The following is a 15,547-nucleotide window of genomic DNA, read 5'->3' on the forward strand; positions in this document are numbered from 1 at the left end:
ACAAGACCCTTAGTTTATGAAGGGGAACATGCTAGTCTGTCAGTGAGAATGCTTTGCCTCAAAATCTCACATTCAAGGGCAAACTCTTCCTGATGTCCAGGGGCTCTCATTAAATATCCTTGTACACTAGGCAAATAAATTGTTCTTTTCCCAGGCCGTAGCCTAATTAAACAATCTAGTTGTACCTTGGATCCCAAACACCTTGCGACTCAAATGTTTTGCTCCTGAACGCGCTCCTGCAGCCAATCGGAAGCTGTGCCTTGGTTGTCAAACATTTTCAGAAGTTGAACAGACTTCCCGAACAGATTCCATTCGACAACCAAGGTACAACTGCATAGCCTGTTAAACTGGGGGGGGGGGGGGTTACTATGCTATTTTTGTTTTACAGTATATTGTAACCTGCTCTGCGATCTTTGGTATAGAAATTTGATAAAACTCTGCCATTTCCAGATAGGAGCAGGAGACCCTGCATCTGAAATGCTGGAAATCCTCCAAATTAGCATAGGAAATATATTACTGAATAGCCAAGTGGACCCAAGATTTACTGTAGTTTTGAAAGAGGAGTTTGGACTTGATATCCCACCTGTCACTCCCCTTAAGGAATCTCAAAGCGGCCAACAATATATTTTCCCTTCCTCCCCCACAACACTCTGAGGTGAGTGAGGCCGAGACTTCAGAAACGTGTGACTAGCCCAAGGTCAGCCAGCAGCTGCATGTGGAGGAGCAGGGAAGCGAACCCAGTTCACCATATCGCTCTTAACCACTACACCATGCTGGCTCTCTTGAAAGAACTGGTGGCAACTTCTAAGGATGAGCAGGACACAGGGGAAAGTTTTTAAATGCAAAAAAAAAGGATGGGGAAGTAGGATTCCCTCTCAGATTACATGTACTGTATTGCATACTAACATCGAAACTGTGTGACCATTATATAAATTGCTCGATTACTATCATGGTCAAAGGTCCTTTTTGGTGACCACTCAACATTAAGGTAAGGCGAGATCACTTGACAGTTTGATTGGTCTCAATGAGAAAAAGAGCCTCTTGCCTCATAAAACCCAGACTATCGTTTTTATTATTCTTGAATATATTCTTTTATATAGAAAGAATGCAGCACTGAAAAAGCCACATCCCCAAATACCATATAATACTAGATAAGGGAGCAATAATGAAAGGGTAAGTACTCATGGAGTAAACTCCCTAGGCACTGATTATTTTCATAGAGTTTGCTTTTCCTGCTGACTAGCACTCATTTCCATTTCTACCTTAGATTCCTTTTACTGTTAAGGTCACTGGACTGTAGAAATCTAAAGACTGCTGAGACACAGCCTGCTCATTTACAAAAAAATAAAGCTCAGGGGGATGGAGAGACTAAACACTATTCATACCTTTAGTTTTCCAAAGATCAAAGTTCTTAGATTCCACTTGAAAGCCCTAGTGTTTATGCCAGTGATTGTCATTATCATAACTAAGGCTAAGTAGACACACTGCATCAACCCATTGTGTTTATCAGCAGCAGACTAGACTGTATTGGCTGCAACTGCCTAGTCGGTGTTAAAGCATGAGCAATGGACAAACACCCCTCCTAGTACTTAAAACTTTTGATTAGATCAGTTTGTTGTATTTTAATGAAACAGCATTTTATCTTTCTTAGTATTAAAAACACCTTAAGTTGAACAACTTAATTACAATGCAAATGGTTTTTTTTAAAAAAACACCCAAACAACCAGCCAACAATTTTCAGTAAACCAAGGGTATGTTTCAGTCTCTGTTCAGTGTTTTTCAAAGCAAAGGGATGACTTTCCTCCAAGCAGCTGCATCATACATAGATTAGGGAGTATATATCAACATAAAAGATCACACTTGCTTCTATAATCAATAAAGTCTCTTCATTTTTTAAATGAAAACTTCGGTGATAGAATCATGTTGCAGTACAGCATGGAATACAGTTGAGACACACATACCCTTGCATTTCTCTAGCACACACTGTGTGGGTTTAACATGTTGCAATATTGCTCACAAGTACCTAATGGTATTCTTCAGCCTGATACAACCACCGTGGTATTCTCAAAATGCTGGAGACAGCACTCACAGAAGATAAGCATTTTTATTTGAGTCATTCAACAAAGAAATACAAATTAAAAATTGTATAAACACAAGAACCACATTGGCATCATAACACAGATGACAAAAGGACAGAAAGTAAAAACCATAAAGAAAACTATTCGGCCGCTATGTACAGTTGGACACTGTTGTGTCATACACTAAAAGTCTTTTACAAAATAATCTCATGTCACGAAGACCACCCTCCAGTCAGTCCTGATGTTCTGCAAGATGGCTTTGCTGTAGAATCTACCTACAACCAAGACAAAAAACATTATGAGACTAGTGCAACATTTACAATCGTTTTTAAAAGGTCCATTTTCATGAACTGCTTTAAGTCCTCTATTTATTCCTCGCTTCACTGTTAAAGATCATATGCATCTCTGTTAACATGAAATATTTCTGATGACCCAATTGCACTTTACATGCCCAGGCGTCCCAGTTCAGCTCAAATGATGGAGCTATGTCAAAGAACTGCAGAAACTCAGCAAGGAAGTTCTTGGTTTACTAGAAACCAAGCTGTAGAAGAGCCTTTCACGGCTTCAACTGCTAGCGGGAAAGAGAAAGTGGCAATACAAGGAAAATTATTGTTAGCCAAGTGATTAAATAGAAACTGCCATCTGCATATGATCTTTAATGTTTCCAGATTTAAAAGTTCGTTTAGGTTTGTAGAATTCACTAATAGCTATAAAAGAAAAAAGCAAGCATTAAATCTTAAAGAACGAACACTTAAAACGAGGTTCCACAATTGATATACAACACTAAACAGAAGACCAAAAATGATTAAGCTGTAAAGGCATTTATGCACTTTAACTCCTGTAAAAAACCATTTTAAGTTAAGACACTTAAATCTTCAAAGAAGATTTTTAAAAAGAAGCCAAAGTCTGAAGTTTTCCACTTTAATCTTTACGCTGGTACATGAAGTTGGAAGAGACCATACCACAGGACAGCGTTTTCTGGTGTATGCCTTGCGCTCTGCCTGCAACGTGCGACCCCCAGAGATAGACGTGGTCAGGGTGACACACGGCCTGCAATGAAGTTCCCGCTGGCGGGTACAAACAAGGTATAATGTCAGAGTTAGAAGACAACAATCTTGTTTTGCTTAAGTTGTACCCATTTCAGTACTTTACCTGTTGGTTAACACTTCTATTAAGTTTAATTATTCCTCTACACCACCTGGCACACAATGTAAGCAGAAAAACTCTTATGTTTCTCTGAAGTACTAAGGACGATGAACCACCTTTTACAGAGTTAAAGATCTATAGACACTTAAAAGTAAAGAGTTTTAAAAACACATTTCAAAACACGTTTTTTAAAAAAGTTTTTTTTTAGAAAAGGGCTATCCAAGAAAAGTGGTTTATACTTGTTTGTCTATTGATCTTTAAATTAGATTAGACGTATGGGTGGTGACACTTTCACTCAATACACACCTGTTTCTTTCCAGGTTTTCCTTTAGTATGGCTGGTAGTTGTTTTGGTGATTACCGCCACCTCGGGATGCCTTTCCGTAAGTGCTTTGCTGTCCTGTTCAGGAGAGAAATTGCAGCTTCAAGGTCCATCTCAAAACCACAGGATACTCAAAAGATGCTGTACCAAACTACAGTGGTGCCTCGCAAGACGAAAAGAATCCGTTCCGCGATTCTCTTCGTCTAGCGGTTTTTTCTTTCGTCTTGCGAAGTAACCCTATTAGCGGCTAAGCAGATTAGCGCTATTAGCGGTTTAGCGGCTATTAAAGGCTTAGCGGCTGAGCTGCTAAAAGGCTATTAGCGGCTTAGCAGCTTAGAAAAAGGGGGGGAGCGGAAAAAAAATGGCAAGACTCGCAAGACGTTTTCGTCTTGCGAAGCAAGCCCATAGGGAAATTCGTCTTGCGAAGCACCTCCAAAACGGAAAACCCTTTCGTCTAGCAGGTTTTCCGTCTTGCGAGGCATTCGTCTTGCGGGGCACCACTGTATTATCGGAATCGTTACAGATACTTACACAAACCTCTATCAGTTTCAATACAGACTCCCACAACTCTTAGAAACTCCCACAACTAAAAATCCATAAAGAAATACGCAATACCCTCCCTCTTCCTGCCCCATAGATGCCAGGATGAGAAAGACCATAAAACTACCCTAAATCTATAGTATGAAAGAAAAGAGGCTTACCACTGTAGTCAGCGTATCCCTGTCCATAGCCATAACTTGGGTAGTTGTACCCAGAATAATCATATCCACCATAGCTGCTGTAACTCTGATCGCTGTAAGGACTGTTGTAACTTCCATATCCTTGATCATAATAGTTGTTATACCCTTGGTTCCAGCTTTGACCTTGACCTAAAATAAAGTGATTATGACATGAAATCTTTAGCCCTGCTTTTTCTATGTTAGAGAAAAATTAAAAGACACTGTATTTAAAGCTTTTTTACTCTAATATTCAGCTACAAAGGCTCTCAGATTTAAAAAAATATAGAACCATCTCTTCCCTCAGTCTTACAATGTAGTATCACTCCAAGAACACCCCCTCACGTTGCAACTCCTGATTCAGATGGTTTCTGGAGATACATTTCAGCAGTTAAGATTTAAGGCACACTCACCCCTGCCACGTCCTCTGGAACCACCACGCCCACCAGATGAAGCGCCTCTGCCTCCCTTCTGTTGCTGCTGTTGCTGCCTATATACATCTTTGGGCTGTGCTACTTTTATCTCACACTAGATGAAAACAAAAGTGCAGAACTATAATACTACGTACACAAAGGACTTAACATTCTGAACTATCATCGCTCTTGCATGCAAGAGAAGTTGGAAGTGACAAACACAAAGCAATACCTTTCCAGAACCAATTTGATGGTATCTGCTTTCCAACAATTTCTTTACCGGTTCTTCATCTGAGTATGTGATGAAACAGAAACCCCTTCTTTCATTTGTCTTCGTGTCCATGGGAAGCTCAATATTTTCTATCTGAAAACCACAGTTAAAAGCTGTAAAATCTAACCCAATGTCAGCTTTCACCAAACTAGTGCTTTCTGTTTGTTTTGATCCACAACTCCCATCAGTCCCAGCCGACACAGCCTTCCTTCATCCTCTTGGCCCCTATTTTGCAATGTGTATATACCTTCACTCTTCCAGCTTCCAACCTTTACCATCCCATTTTTTCTTGCAAACCCTCATGCCAAAAACTAAATCTCTAACTTCTACATGCTCTCAAATCCTTCCCCTGGACTCTGATCGAACTCAAGCTACATTTACTCACATTCATCCAATGCTCTTCCGTCATTCTTTTTGATATCCTCTTAGTTCTTCCTTCACCCCTCTTACTTTTACCTCATTGATGCAATCTAGACTACAAATATTTTGAGACAAGGCTCATCTTTTTCCTTATGTTACTCTTAAGCACCAGATGCATTACAGTGTATTGACCAATAATTAATATTTTTAGGCAGCTTGCAAGAAGTCTTAACTGAATAGTGTAAAAATCCAAACCCATGCCCCTACTTCCATTGTAAATGCAACTCTCAAATTGTTCCCATTTGTTCCCACTGTAAGCTCTAGAAGTCAACGACCCCAAGAGAAAAGCTATCAAGCTACTCAAAGGTCACATCTGCACATAATAAGCCAGACTTTCTGGCCTATTTTGAATCAGCTTTACTGATCATAGCTTTTTGCAACAAACTCTGATCCCTAACTTGGACATAATGAGATGTCAAAGCTCCCTCCTACATTAATCCTGTTTGTGCCAGGGGATCAATATAAAGGAGTGACCAGGGAACACTGCTCACTCAGAAGGTCTAGCTTACTGTTGTATGCAAATACAAACAGTGTCATTCAAAACTACTATATTACAGTAAGCCCACAACTTTTGGGGATCGTGCCTAAAGCCAAAATTACAGTCAAAACACACTGGGTGCAATGGTGGATGAGATTGCCACGTTCTTTTACTGGATGCCCAACCCTTTTTAAATTTGGCCAAGCATGTAAAGCTGAATGCATACAAGTTAAATGTGCACAAGTTGCAGGCTTCTTGTACAATTTAGAACAAGCAATGTTTACCAGTAAGTATGCCACAAAATACCCCTCAACTGTAGGCACAAAAAATGCTAGACAAAGACAACAACAAAGATTATACCTCTCCAAAGCCACCAAAATATTCCTTTATTTGCTCTTCAGATGTATCTGGACTCAGTCCACCAACAAACACTTTTTTGGGTGGCTCTTTCCCCTTTAAAGCTTTTGCCCTTTTGGGATCTATTAACTTGCCATCCAATTTGTGTTCCTTCAGTTCCAAAACCTAAAAATACACGAGTTCAAATTCAGACTCAGAAAATGAAAATACTTCATAAGTATTCAAAGATGCATTTAACACCAAGACTTACATACCTTCTCAACACTGGCAGCATCTTTGAAAAGCACAAAGCCAAAGCCTCTAGACCTCCCTGTGACAGGATCTGTTTTAATTGTGCAGTCCACCACTTCTCCAAAGCGAGACAAATACTCTGTTAAATCTTTTTTGCTCGTATCCCAGCTTAGGCCTCCAATGAACATTTTACTGCAATGAAAGGACATACATTTGATTAAATTATACCTTCCCAAAACATTATGTATTTAATGTATGTTTTGACTTTCCATGTGCAAGGTAGCTAATAAATTTAAAGTAAGGCAATTACACTAACCAATACAAAACAACATTATTAAGCAAGACAGACAAATATGCTTGATTGTCCCAACTCATTTATCATGTCTCTATTGTATTCCACAAATTAGAAAAACTCAAACATGATATACAGTCACAAGTTAGTAAGGAAAATCCAAAACCTCATTTTTGCAGAGGGGGCCCTTCAGAACACTGCTCTACTGATTTGTCCTGCATATGTGGTTCAAACTGTGAGCAAAGATGACTGTAAAGGTCCTTAATTTTTTATATATTAAAGTCCTATCTCTTATCCCTACCATGGGAACAGCTGGGCATAAAGTTCTCAATGCTGATCTACAATGTTATCTTTATTTTCCATTATTTGGGGGAGAAAGCATTTTAATTTCAAAAAGCCCAAATACAAGAGTAGCCAAGTATAGGTTAACATTTTCATGAAGCGGAACACATTCTGTGTCTATTCTGAGATTATGACAACTCTTGTAAGTTCTAATGCCTCTACACGACAGTAAATGTATATCTGGTTTAAAATACATGCCTATAGAACCCCTATTACACTTTCAGCTTAGTGTGAAGCTTATTTTGTTTAAATGCGACTTACTTCCAAGTAAAAGTATATGGAATGGATGTTATTTGCAGGCAAACACAATCTATCCTGATTTAAGACTTTGCAACAGGAATGAAAGGTACATATTTGATTAACTGCTCATCCTATCTTGAGCTTAGAATGGAATCAGGACAGAAAGAATGAAATTAGACACCCTTCCCTGGAAGCAGGAAACTTGCATAATAAGGACAACTATCAGCTTTGAATAGTCTTGCAACGATGAAATGCAGGATAACATGAAAGTGCAGATAACTAACCGTGCTCTCAATCTTAACAGCCCTGAAAGGTCAATGGGAATTTCATATTGTAGGTGGCTGGGATAAGGCCTTAGAGAACTGTGTGGTCCTGCATGGCCAACACCCAGGAATAGTGGGAATTGCAATCCAGCATCATCAAAAGGATGGCACAACAAGAGGTTTGAAGACGCTCTCAAGGCAAATCTTTAAATATGTAGTATAAAAACCAACAACTGAGAATCACTGGCCTGCGAGAGCTCCAACTGGAGAAGAGCCTTTACCAAAGGCATCATGGCCTTTGAAGAAGCAGAACTCAGCACATTTCTCCCTTGTGTTTCTCCTTTGATAAGAGGAAGGCACAGTTTGGCAAATCCTTACTGTGATCTACTACCACCTGAAACCTCTGACCCCACTGTGGAAGGATGTATGGATCCAGAATTGGCCTCCACAGTCACACCGTTAAGACCATATTCATGTAAGACAATCTTACTCGGTTACGAGTGATCACCAAAGAAGACAACTACATCCAAGAGTCTCCATGTTGCACTATAATTATAATAATAATTTATTATTTTTAGCCAGGCAAAGTGCAGCAGTTAGGTTTGTTGGGAGTAAGGCAATGTTTCTCCAACTTGGGAGTTAAAGTCCAACAACAGCTGGAAGACTCACCATCCCTGACCACTGGGTCCTGCTAGCTAGGGACGATGGGAGTTGTAGTTCAACAACATCCAGAGACCCAAGTTTAAGAAACACAGGACCGGGGCCTGGGAGGGTTCCAATCCCCACTCGGCAACTTGCTCTCTCACCCTAACCTACCTCACAGGGTTGTTTTTGTGGCAAAGGGGACCACGAGCGCCTTACGGGGTGGGGGAGGATGGGACAAAAACTTAACATAAATAAGTGAAGCAAAATACACTAGTGTAGCAATCCTGTGATGAGCGCAGCCTTGGCAGAGATCAAGTGCGCCCAGAACCCAGCAAGATGCCTTGAGAGCCTGACCCACAACGAAGCCTACACTGGCCGGCAGCAGCTCTCCAGGGCTGCAGAGCAGGCAAGTCTCTCCCTAGTCCCCCGCTTGGGATCGAACCTGGGACCTCCCCGCACTCAAAACAGGCGCCCCTTACTACTCTTGCCCGGTTCCCACACTGCGCACGCGGCGGTGGCGCCAGCTTTCCTTGATCCCGCCCATCGCGCTCCCCCATAGGCTGCCGCTTGCGTCACGCCGCCTTAACCGGCACCTTCCCGGCTCCGCCCAGTTGGAAGCCGAGGCCGAGGGGGGCGGAGCGCAGGACACACAAAAGGGGCCCGGGGAGGCGGCGCCCGCGTGGGAACGGCCTAGTCACGTGGCCGAGCCGCCTCAGTTCCTCCCCCTCCTTCCCGCCATTTACTTTTCCTACAGGACAAAATGGCGCCCTCGCTCTTTTCCTCCCCCCCTCCCCTCGCCACGCCGCGAGGCTGGTTTCCTCCACCTGCTCGTCCGCCCTTCGTACCCGTCATCTTGCTGGTTCTTGCTGGCGTTGATCTTGGAGCCCTCGGCGAAGTCGTCCCCGCCGGCGCCGGAGCCCGCGTTGTTGTTGTTGCTGCTGCCGTAGTCGGTGTTGTCCTCCATGGCCGAGAAGGGCCGAGAAGAAGCGCGCACAACACACAGACACAGAGACAAGACGAGAGAAGGGACAAGCGAGCGAAGCCGAGCAGAGTATTAAAATGGCGGCCGTAACAAGAGATCCGGGCAGAGCCTGCGCCGCGGTTATATACGGCCTCTCTCGCCCAATCGGCGCCGTCCGCAGGCGCAGGCGCGGAGGAGGAGGAGGGCGGAGGGATTTTCTGTAGGAAAAGAGCGCTCCAGTGGCGGAAGGGCAATGGCCGAGGCGTGAGCCTGAGTGGGTTAGCCTATCTTAAGAGCCTTTCGGTTTCTTCCACCAGGGACTCCACACGTTTGCGTACAAAAGTACCCGTTTGCATTCAGTGGGTCTCGTTTCCCATTAATTATTATTATTATTATCATTATCATTTATTACCCGCCCTAAGCCTGCAATATTTTAAGCACAACATTTAAAAACGGTTCAAAGCAACAAAATAAGACGGGTCCTAAAAAAGTAATAAGCTGCGGTTTGTAATGCTAAGTCTATTTGCTCAGAAGGCAATGATGGTGGATTCAGGGCTTAGCTGGTGTTAAGGTGCCATTGCTTTTCATAAAGCAGATGAAGGGAAACATGGTTCCTGATCACGTGCAGAGTGCCTTTCTTTCATGAGTAAATACAGATGGGCAGGACACGTGGGAAATCCAGTGGGAAAGTGAGCCTTGCTTCTAGTTTTCACCCTCACCCCACATTCACAACTTCTGAAAGGACCTGCCTGCATGCAAAGTTTTTGTTTCTGTATTTGCCCCAAAATCAATTGTACGGCCTGCTTGTGTGGTTTGTGGCCTCTTTCGCAGTGCGGAAAAAGGGGGTCAGTGGTGGCTTTTAGTGGGCACAATGAAGCCCTCCCATGTTTGAGCCTGTATGGTCACATGTAGCATAGCTGTCAACTGTCAACCTTCCCTTTTTTTGCAGGAAATCCCCTTATTCCAGCGCCGTTTCCCGCTGCTTCCCACTGCTATCCCGGATTGTTAGATATCCCGTAGACTGACCCCGGGACAGGTGAGGCTGCTGATCCCTTATTTTCTCGGCTGCTGATCCCTTATTTTCAAATCTGAAAGTTGACAGCTATGCATGTAGTGCAGGAAGAGTTCCCCAGAGGACATCCATACATATCATGATTTGGATGAGGTTTCTGTGAGGGCTGTATTCCTTTGTAGGAAACAGTGCAAATCAAGGCTGAGTATGATACATGACAACGGCTACATACACATCATGCATTTAAAGAACAGCCCCCCCCCCCAAAAAAAAGAGAATATTGTGAACTGTAAGAAACTTGTTGCACAGCTATAATTCCCAGGACCCTTGTTGTTGTTGTTTAGTCGTTTAGTCGTGTCCGACACATCGTGACCCCATGGACCAGAGCACGCCAGGCACCTCTGTCCTCCACTACCTCCCGCAGTTTGGTCAAACTCATGCTGGTAACCTCAAAAACGCTATCCAACCATCTCGTCCTCTGTCGCCCCCTTCTCCTTGTGCCCTCCATCTTTCCCAGCATCAGTGTCTTCTCCAGGGAGTCTTCTCTTCTCATGAGGTGGCCAAAGTACTGGAGCCTCAGCTTCACGATCCAGTACTTTGGCCACCTCATGAGAAGAGAAGACTCCCTGGAGAAGACACTGATGCTGGGACCCTTAACAAACTACAATTCCCATAATTATTTGTGGGGGGGGGGCATACTTTAAACGTATGGTATGTACACAGCCTTATATTTTTCGTCCAGTACCCTACATGATTCCAGCCACACAAATGCTAAAGGTTTCTCCCAGTGCTTTTTATTCTAAAAAAAAAAATGTTTAGGGGTACTCTCATTTTGACTCAAGAAAATCACCATTTTATAGTTCGGATCGGGAAAAATAAATACAGTAAATGGACAAAAGGACAAAGATTCACAAAATGTTTAGGGGTATGTGTACCCCTGCTCCCCCCCCCCCCGAAAAAAGCACTGATTTCTCTTTTTTTTAAAAAAAAAGATATTTATTGAAGTTTCCAAAAATTTATATAAAAGTAAAGAAGAGGGGGAAAAACAAAAATACAAACAAAACACAAACAACAACGAGTATAATTTCAATCCCTTATTTTCTTATAACTTACTTTCCCGACCTCCTCATACCTCCCCTTTCTGTATTCCAATCTCTAATTATTTAATTCAGCAAATCCCTCCCCTAATTTCTATTTAATTTTTAACCTTTCTTTTCTTAATTACATAATCATTGCAGCTAGAAACCACTTAATTTCTAAACCAACATCGTTCTAATATTCAATAATAAAAAGCACTGATTTCTCCACACATACATTGTTCTCTCCATTCAGGCAAGCAAGCTCTGTCGCAGTTAAACAACACACCCAAGCCAGGAAAAAGCACCCAAGAAGGGTGGTGCCCAGCAGTTGGTGTCAGGAGTTGCCTGGCTGCTTTCTCAAACTCCCCACTGCTTGCTATTCAGACTTTAGCAGGAAGTTAAGTAATGCTTCAAGCAAGGCTTCTATCATATGCACACATCAGGAAGGAAGGAAGTTCCATTGAGGTTCATGGGGCATCTCCATGTCAGCTAGAGTAAGGTTACAGTGCCCATGCTCTTTCTTTTTGTAAAAAAAGGGGGAAGAGGACAAAGAGTAAGGACAGAGCATCCTCAGCCTTTCCAAGCAGGGTTACCTGCCTCCAAGTTTAGAAAAGGTTCAAGGAGCAAAGGACCCCGTTTCCTTTTCCGACAAAGATTTGAGTCCATACTAACAATACAGCTCAGGTAAGAGCCAGCCTGGCTGAGGTGTATGCACAGGTACAGTGGTACCTCGGGTTACATACGCTTCAGGTTACATATGCTTCAGGTTACAGACTCCGCTAACCCAGAAAGAGTACCTCGGGTTAAGAACTTTGCTTCAGGATGAGAACAGAAATCGCACGACTGCGGCGCAGTGGCAGTGGGAGGCCCCATTAGCTAAAGTGGTGCTTCAGGTTAAGAATAGTTTCAGGTTAAGAACGGGCCTCCGGAACGAATTAAGTACTTAACCCGAGGTACCACTGTATATGCTCTTGCCACCCTGAACAATTTGGTCCCGCTAGCAAACTTGAACAATTTGGTCCCGCCACCTCACTTCCCACTAACTCTAGTTCATGCTTAAAGTAGTTTAAAGGCACAGGAGTACAGGTTTCTGTCCCTTCATAAGTGGAAGGATTATTGTATTGCCCTCCCCAAAAGGCATCCTTATTTTTTTTGAAAGTCCTTCCTTTCATTTGAGAGCATCAGATTAATATACAGGACACACTGCCTATCCCTCACTGAATTCAAATGCCAGTGTTTTGAAATGTTTAGTTTGCAAACTTAAGCAACTGGAATGATTCCTGATCAGTGAAACTTCTTTTAAGTACGTAAGAAAAGTGCTGCTGGATGAGACCACAGGACATGAGCACAATAGCACTCTCCTATTCATAGGCTTCAACAACTGGTATTCAGGGGAATTCTACTTATTTATTTGCATGTAGCATACTATACAAATACATTTGTTTTCTTGAAAGCCACATAAACACTCTCTTAAGCTTATAGCATGTTCCTAAGACCTTTTAATGCCCCTGAGCTTCCAGTGGAAATTAATGTTTTTATCCCCTTGCATTTTAACTTATTTTATCCTCCTCTTCTTGTGGGACATTGATTTTAGTAACATTTAGGTTATTCTCGTTACTGTGTTTTGGTCTTGCTGTAAGCTGCTTTTCATGTGTTTATGAAGAAAAGTAGGGTTTAAATTGTGGAATTAATAGAGGAGATAATGGAGGAGATAAAGGGATGGCAGCAAAGTGAGTAGCACTGAGCAATCTCATTCCATGCAGCTTTACAAGAGGTAATGGTACATACCGCTGAGCCCCAAAATGGAAAACTATCCTGGTGACACGCTGGCCAAAATTTGTAAAATGAGAAGTGTTGAGTCTCCAGCCTGCTTGAATTCCACACCCTATGACAAGGAAGCCTTTCCACATAATCCTGTGTGTGAAGTCTGACTCATTGGTATATATTTAAAGGCACAATCTTCTTTTTCCATTTGTTCCAGGGTTGCATTTGGGCTTTGGCATGGTTAAGTATCATATTATTAAAGAGTGCTTTTTGTTTGCAATTAGCATTATAGCATAGAGGGAGTGAAAAAGAAAAAATCTTCATCTGAAAATGAATTTTATTTAAAAGAACAGAATGAAAACCGAGAACATGTTTTTGTAAAATAGTCATAAAGTTAAATGCTCTTGAAATACAGCAGAGGTGCAGGTAATATTCTACCCAATGAAAGCATGACATAGCCTAGGGGGTTTAAATTGAGCAGAGACGTTTTTCAGAACTGAGCTTCAGAAATAAATGCTGTAAATAGTATGCACAGACTGCATCTGTCTCAATGAGGTATCTCTGTTTATATTTAATGAGATGTTTCCACAACCGTAACAGTCTGAAATCTAATCTCACCTGGTTGTATGCAGTGTTAGTCCTACTCAGAGTAGACACATTGAAATTAATGAATCTTAGATCTATTACAGTGGTGCCTTGGTTCTCAAACAACTTGGAACCCAAACACTGCAAACCCGGAAGTGTTCTGGTTTGCGAACCTTTTTCAGAAGCCGAACATGCTCCATTTTGAGTGTTATGCTTCTGTTTTGAGTGTTACGCTGACAATTTGAGTGCCACACTTCTGTTCTGAGTGTTACATTGAAGTCTGTCTGTTTTGGGTACTGTATTTATTTCGCGTTTTTGTTTTTGCAGCTTTTTGTTGTTTTTGTGACTGTGTGGAACCCAGTTCAGCTACTGATTAATTTGTGTGACTGTAGTACATTGTTTATTGATTTCATTTTATGGATCAATGGTCTTGTTAGATAATAACATTCATGTTAAATTGCTGTTTTAGGGATTATTTTTTAAAGTCTGGAACGGATTAATCCATTTTGCAATACTTTCTATGGGAAAGCACTCCTTGGTTTTGGAATGCTTTGATTTTGGAACAGACTTCCAGAACAGATTAAGTTTGAGAACCAAGGTACCACTGTAAATGCAATGGATGTACTCTGAGTAGGACTAACACTGAATATAAGCCTTCTACCGCACGATACATGGATTCGCTGCTACTCTTTTACCAAAATGAAAGGGGGCAGGGCAGAAACACCAATAGTAAATGCTGTACATAATGGGAATCTATAAGAGCACCCACTCAGTGTTTTGTGTATTCCACTTCACTAGAACCTAGAGAAGTCCCAATCCAGGTTTTACCAAAAAAAGACAAGTTGCAAAGCACACAGCTGGGCCCTGAACTTTGTAGGTGTGACCTTCAAGGAAACAGCTCTGAGCATGCTCAGAACAGATGTATTGCCTCTTTAGTCTTCCTGGGAAAGACCTGCAAATATGGCTAAATTACTATCATGCAGGAAGGGGCAATAACTGCAAAATCAGGTCTAAGCGCCATTAACATACACATGTACTATCATTTTGTTTTTCTGCCTGGATACAGGTGGATGGGACCTCCCAGCCACAGCAGTACTTTGACTGAGTGGTAAAGAGGATAGGAGATTGACAGAACTATCTCCCTCCCTAAACTAACTTCAAATGGATTATGGAAAGATGCATGAGACAAAAAAGAGAGCATGGGTTTGAGATTTTGGAGGAAACTTTTTAAAAGACCAGCTTGATGTTTCACTGGGTAGAGCTAAGCCCTGCTTGTCCCGATGCACCAAGTCACCAATGACTTTAATCAGGAAATAAGAGAAATGAGTAGAAACAAGTCAAGAAACCAAAATACCAGAATTCAATAACAATTCACTTCTAGTCGCGTTCCAAAGGCATTGTCAGTTAACGATGCACACTAATAACTTGGGCTGCCCACAGCAGGACAGGACCCTAATGCTGAGCATACCTTTTGAATCCACCATCAGTGCCCAAAATAAAGAATCCCAAGCGTTTCTTGGGCAAACGAAGCCTCTTGCTTCAAAGCGGTAGGGCAACTGGGGGCGCGTGCCAGCTAATATTCCAATGGTACCAAGGGATGCAGCCTGCAAGGTCCCCGCACGGCTTGTCCTGCCGATAAACCTGCAGGGAGATGCTGCTCCTATATTGCAGACAAGATGCCTCCTCCCCAGCCACTCGCTCTACGCAGCGGGGAAAATGGCCGCTCAGCTTTTATTACACAACACGGTAGTTTGGGCGCACGCCTATTAAATCCGTAACTACTTTGGGTTACGGAAATGGGGATGGCCGCACGCGTTATGCAGCCCGAGGCCTGACTTATTACCAATTGTTAATATGGATATGATGATGGTGACGCCCCGCGCATTTCATTCCCCCCCCCCAATTTTTTAAAATTAATTTTCACAAAATTATA

The 15,547-nt window shown here is 42.2% G+C and overlaps 1 protein-coding gene across 5 annotated transcripts; it reads right to left on the minus strand.

The window, feature by feature from the left end:
* Positions 1-2,085: 2,085 nt before the first annotated feature.
* On the minus strand, positions 2,086-9,307 carry HNRNPDL (heterogeneous nuclear ribonucleoprotein D like). Of its 5 annotated transcripts, XR_013394131.1 has the most exons (9): positions 9,038-9,306; positions 6,455-6,623; positions 6,204-6,365; positions 4,907-5,038; positions 4,675-4,789; positions 4,247-4,414; positions 3,531-3,623; positions 3,041-3,145; positions 2,323-2,349 (listed from the first exon to the last, which is right to left on the minus strand). XR_013394131.1 is itself a non-coding variant. In XM_028743790.2 (8 exons), exons 1-7 carry the CDS (start codon positions 9,175-9,177, stop codon positions 3,553-3,555), a joined length of 957 nt encoding a protein of 318 aa, XP_028599623.1. In that variant the 5' UTR covers positions 9,178-9,306; the 3' UTR covers positions 2,086-2,349; positions 3,531-3,552. The 5 variants fall into 5 exon arrangements, 4 of the variants coding, with proteins under 4 accessions (XP_028599623.1, XP_028599622.1, XP_028599625.1 ...); XM_028743790.2 differs by lacking the exon at positions 3,041-3,145 and having other exon boundaries at positions 2,086-2,349; XM_028743789.2 differs by lacking the exon at positions 3,041-3,145 and having other exon boundaries at positions 2,086-2,353.
* Positions 9,308-15,547: the final 6,240 nt, after the last annotated feature.

This window comes from Podarcis muralis, chromosome 9, assembly GCF_964188315.1.
Source record: "Podarcis muralis chromosome 9, rPodMur119.hap1.1, whole genome shotgun sequence".
NCBI lineage: Eukaryota > Metazoa > Chordata > Lepidosauria > Squamata > Lacertidae > Podarcis > Podarcis muralis.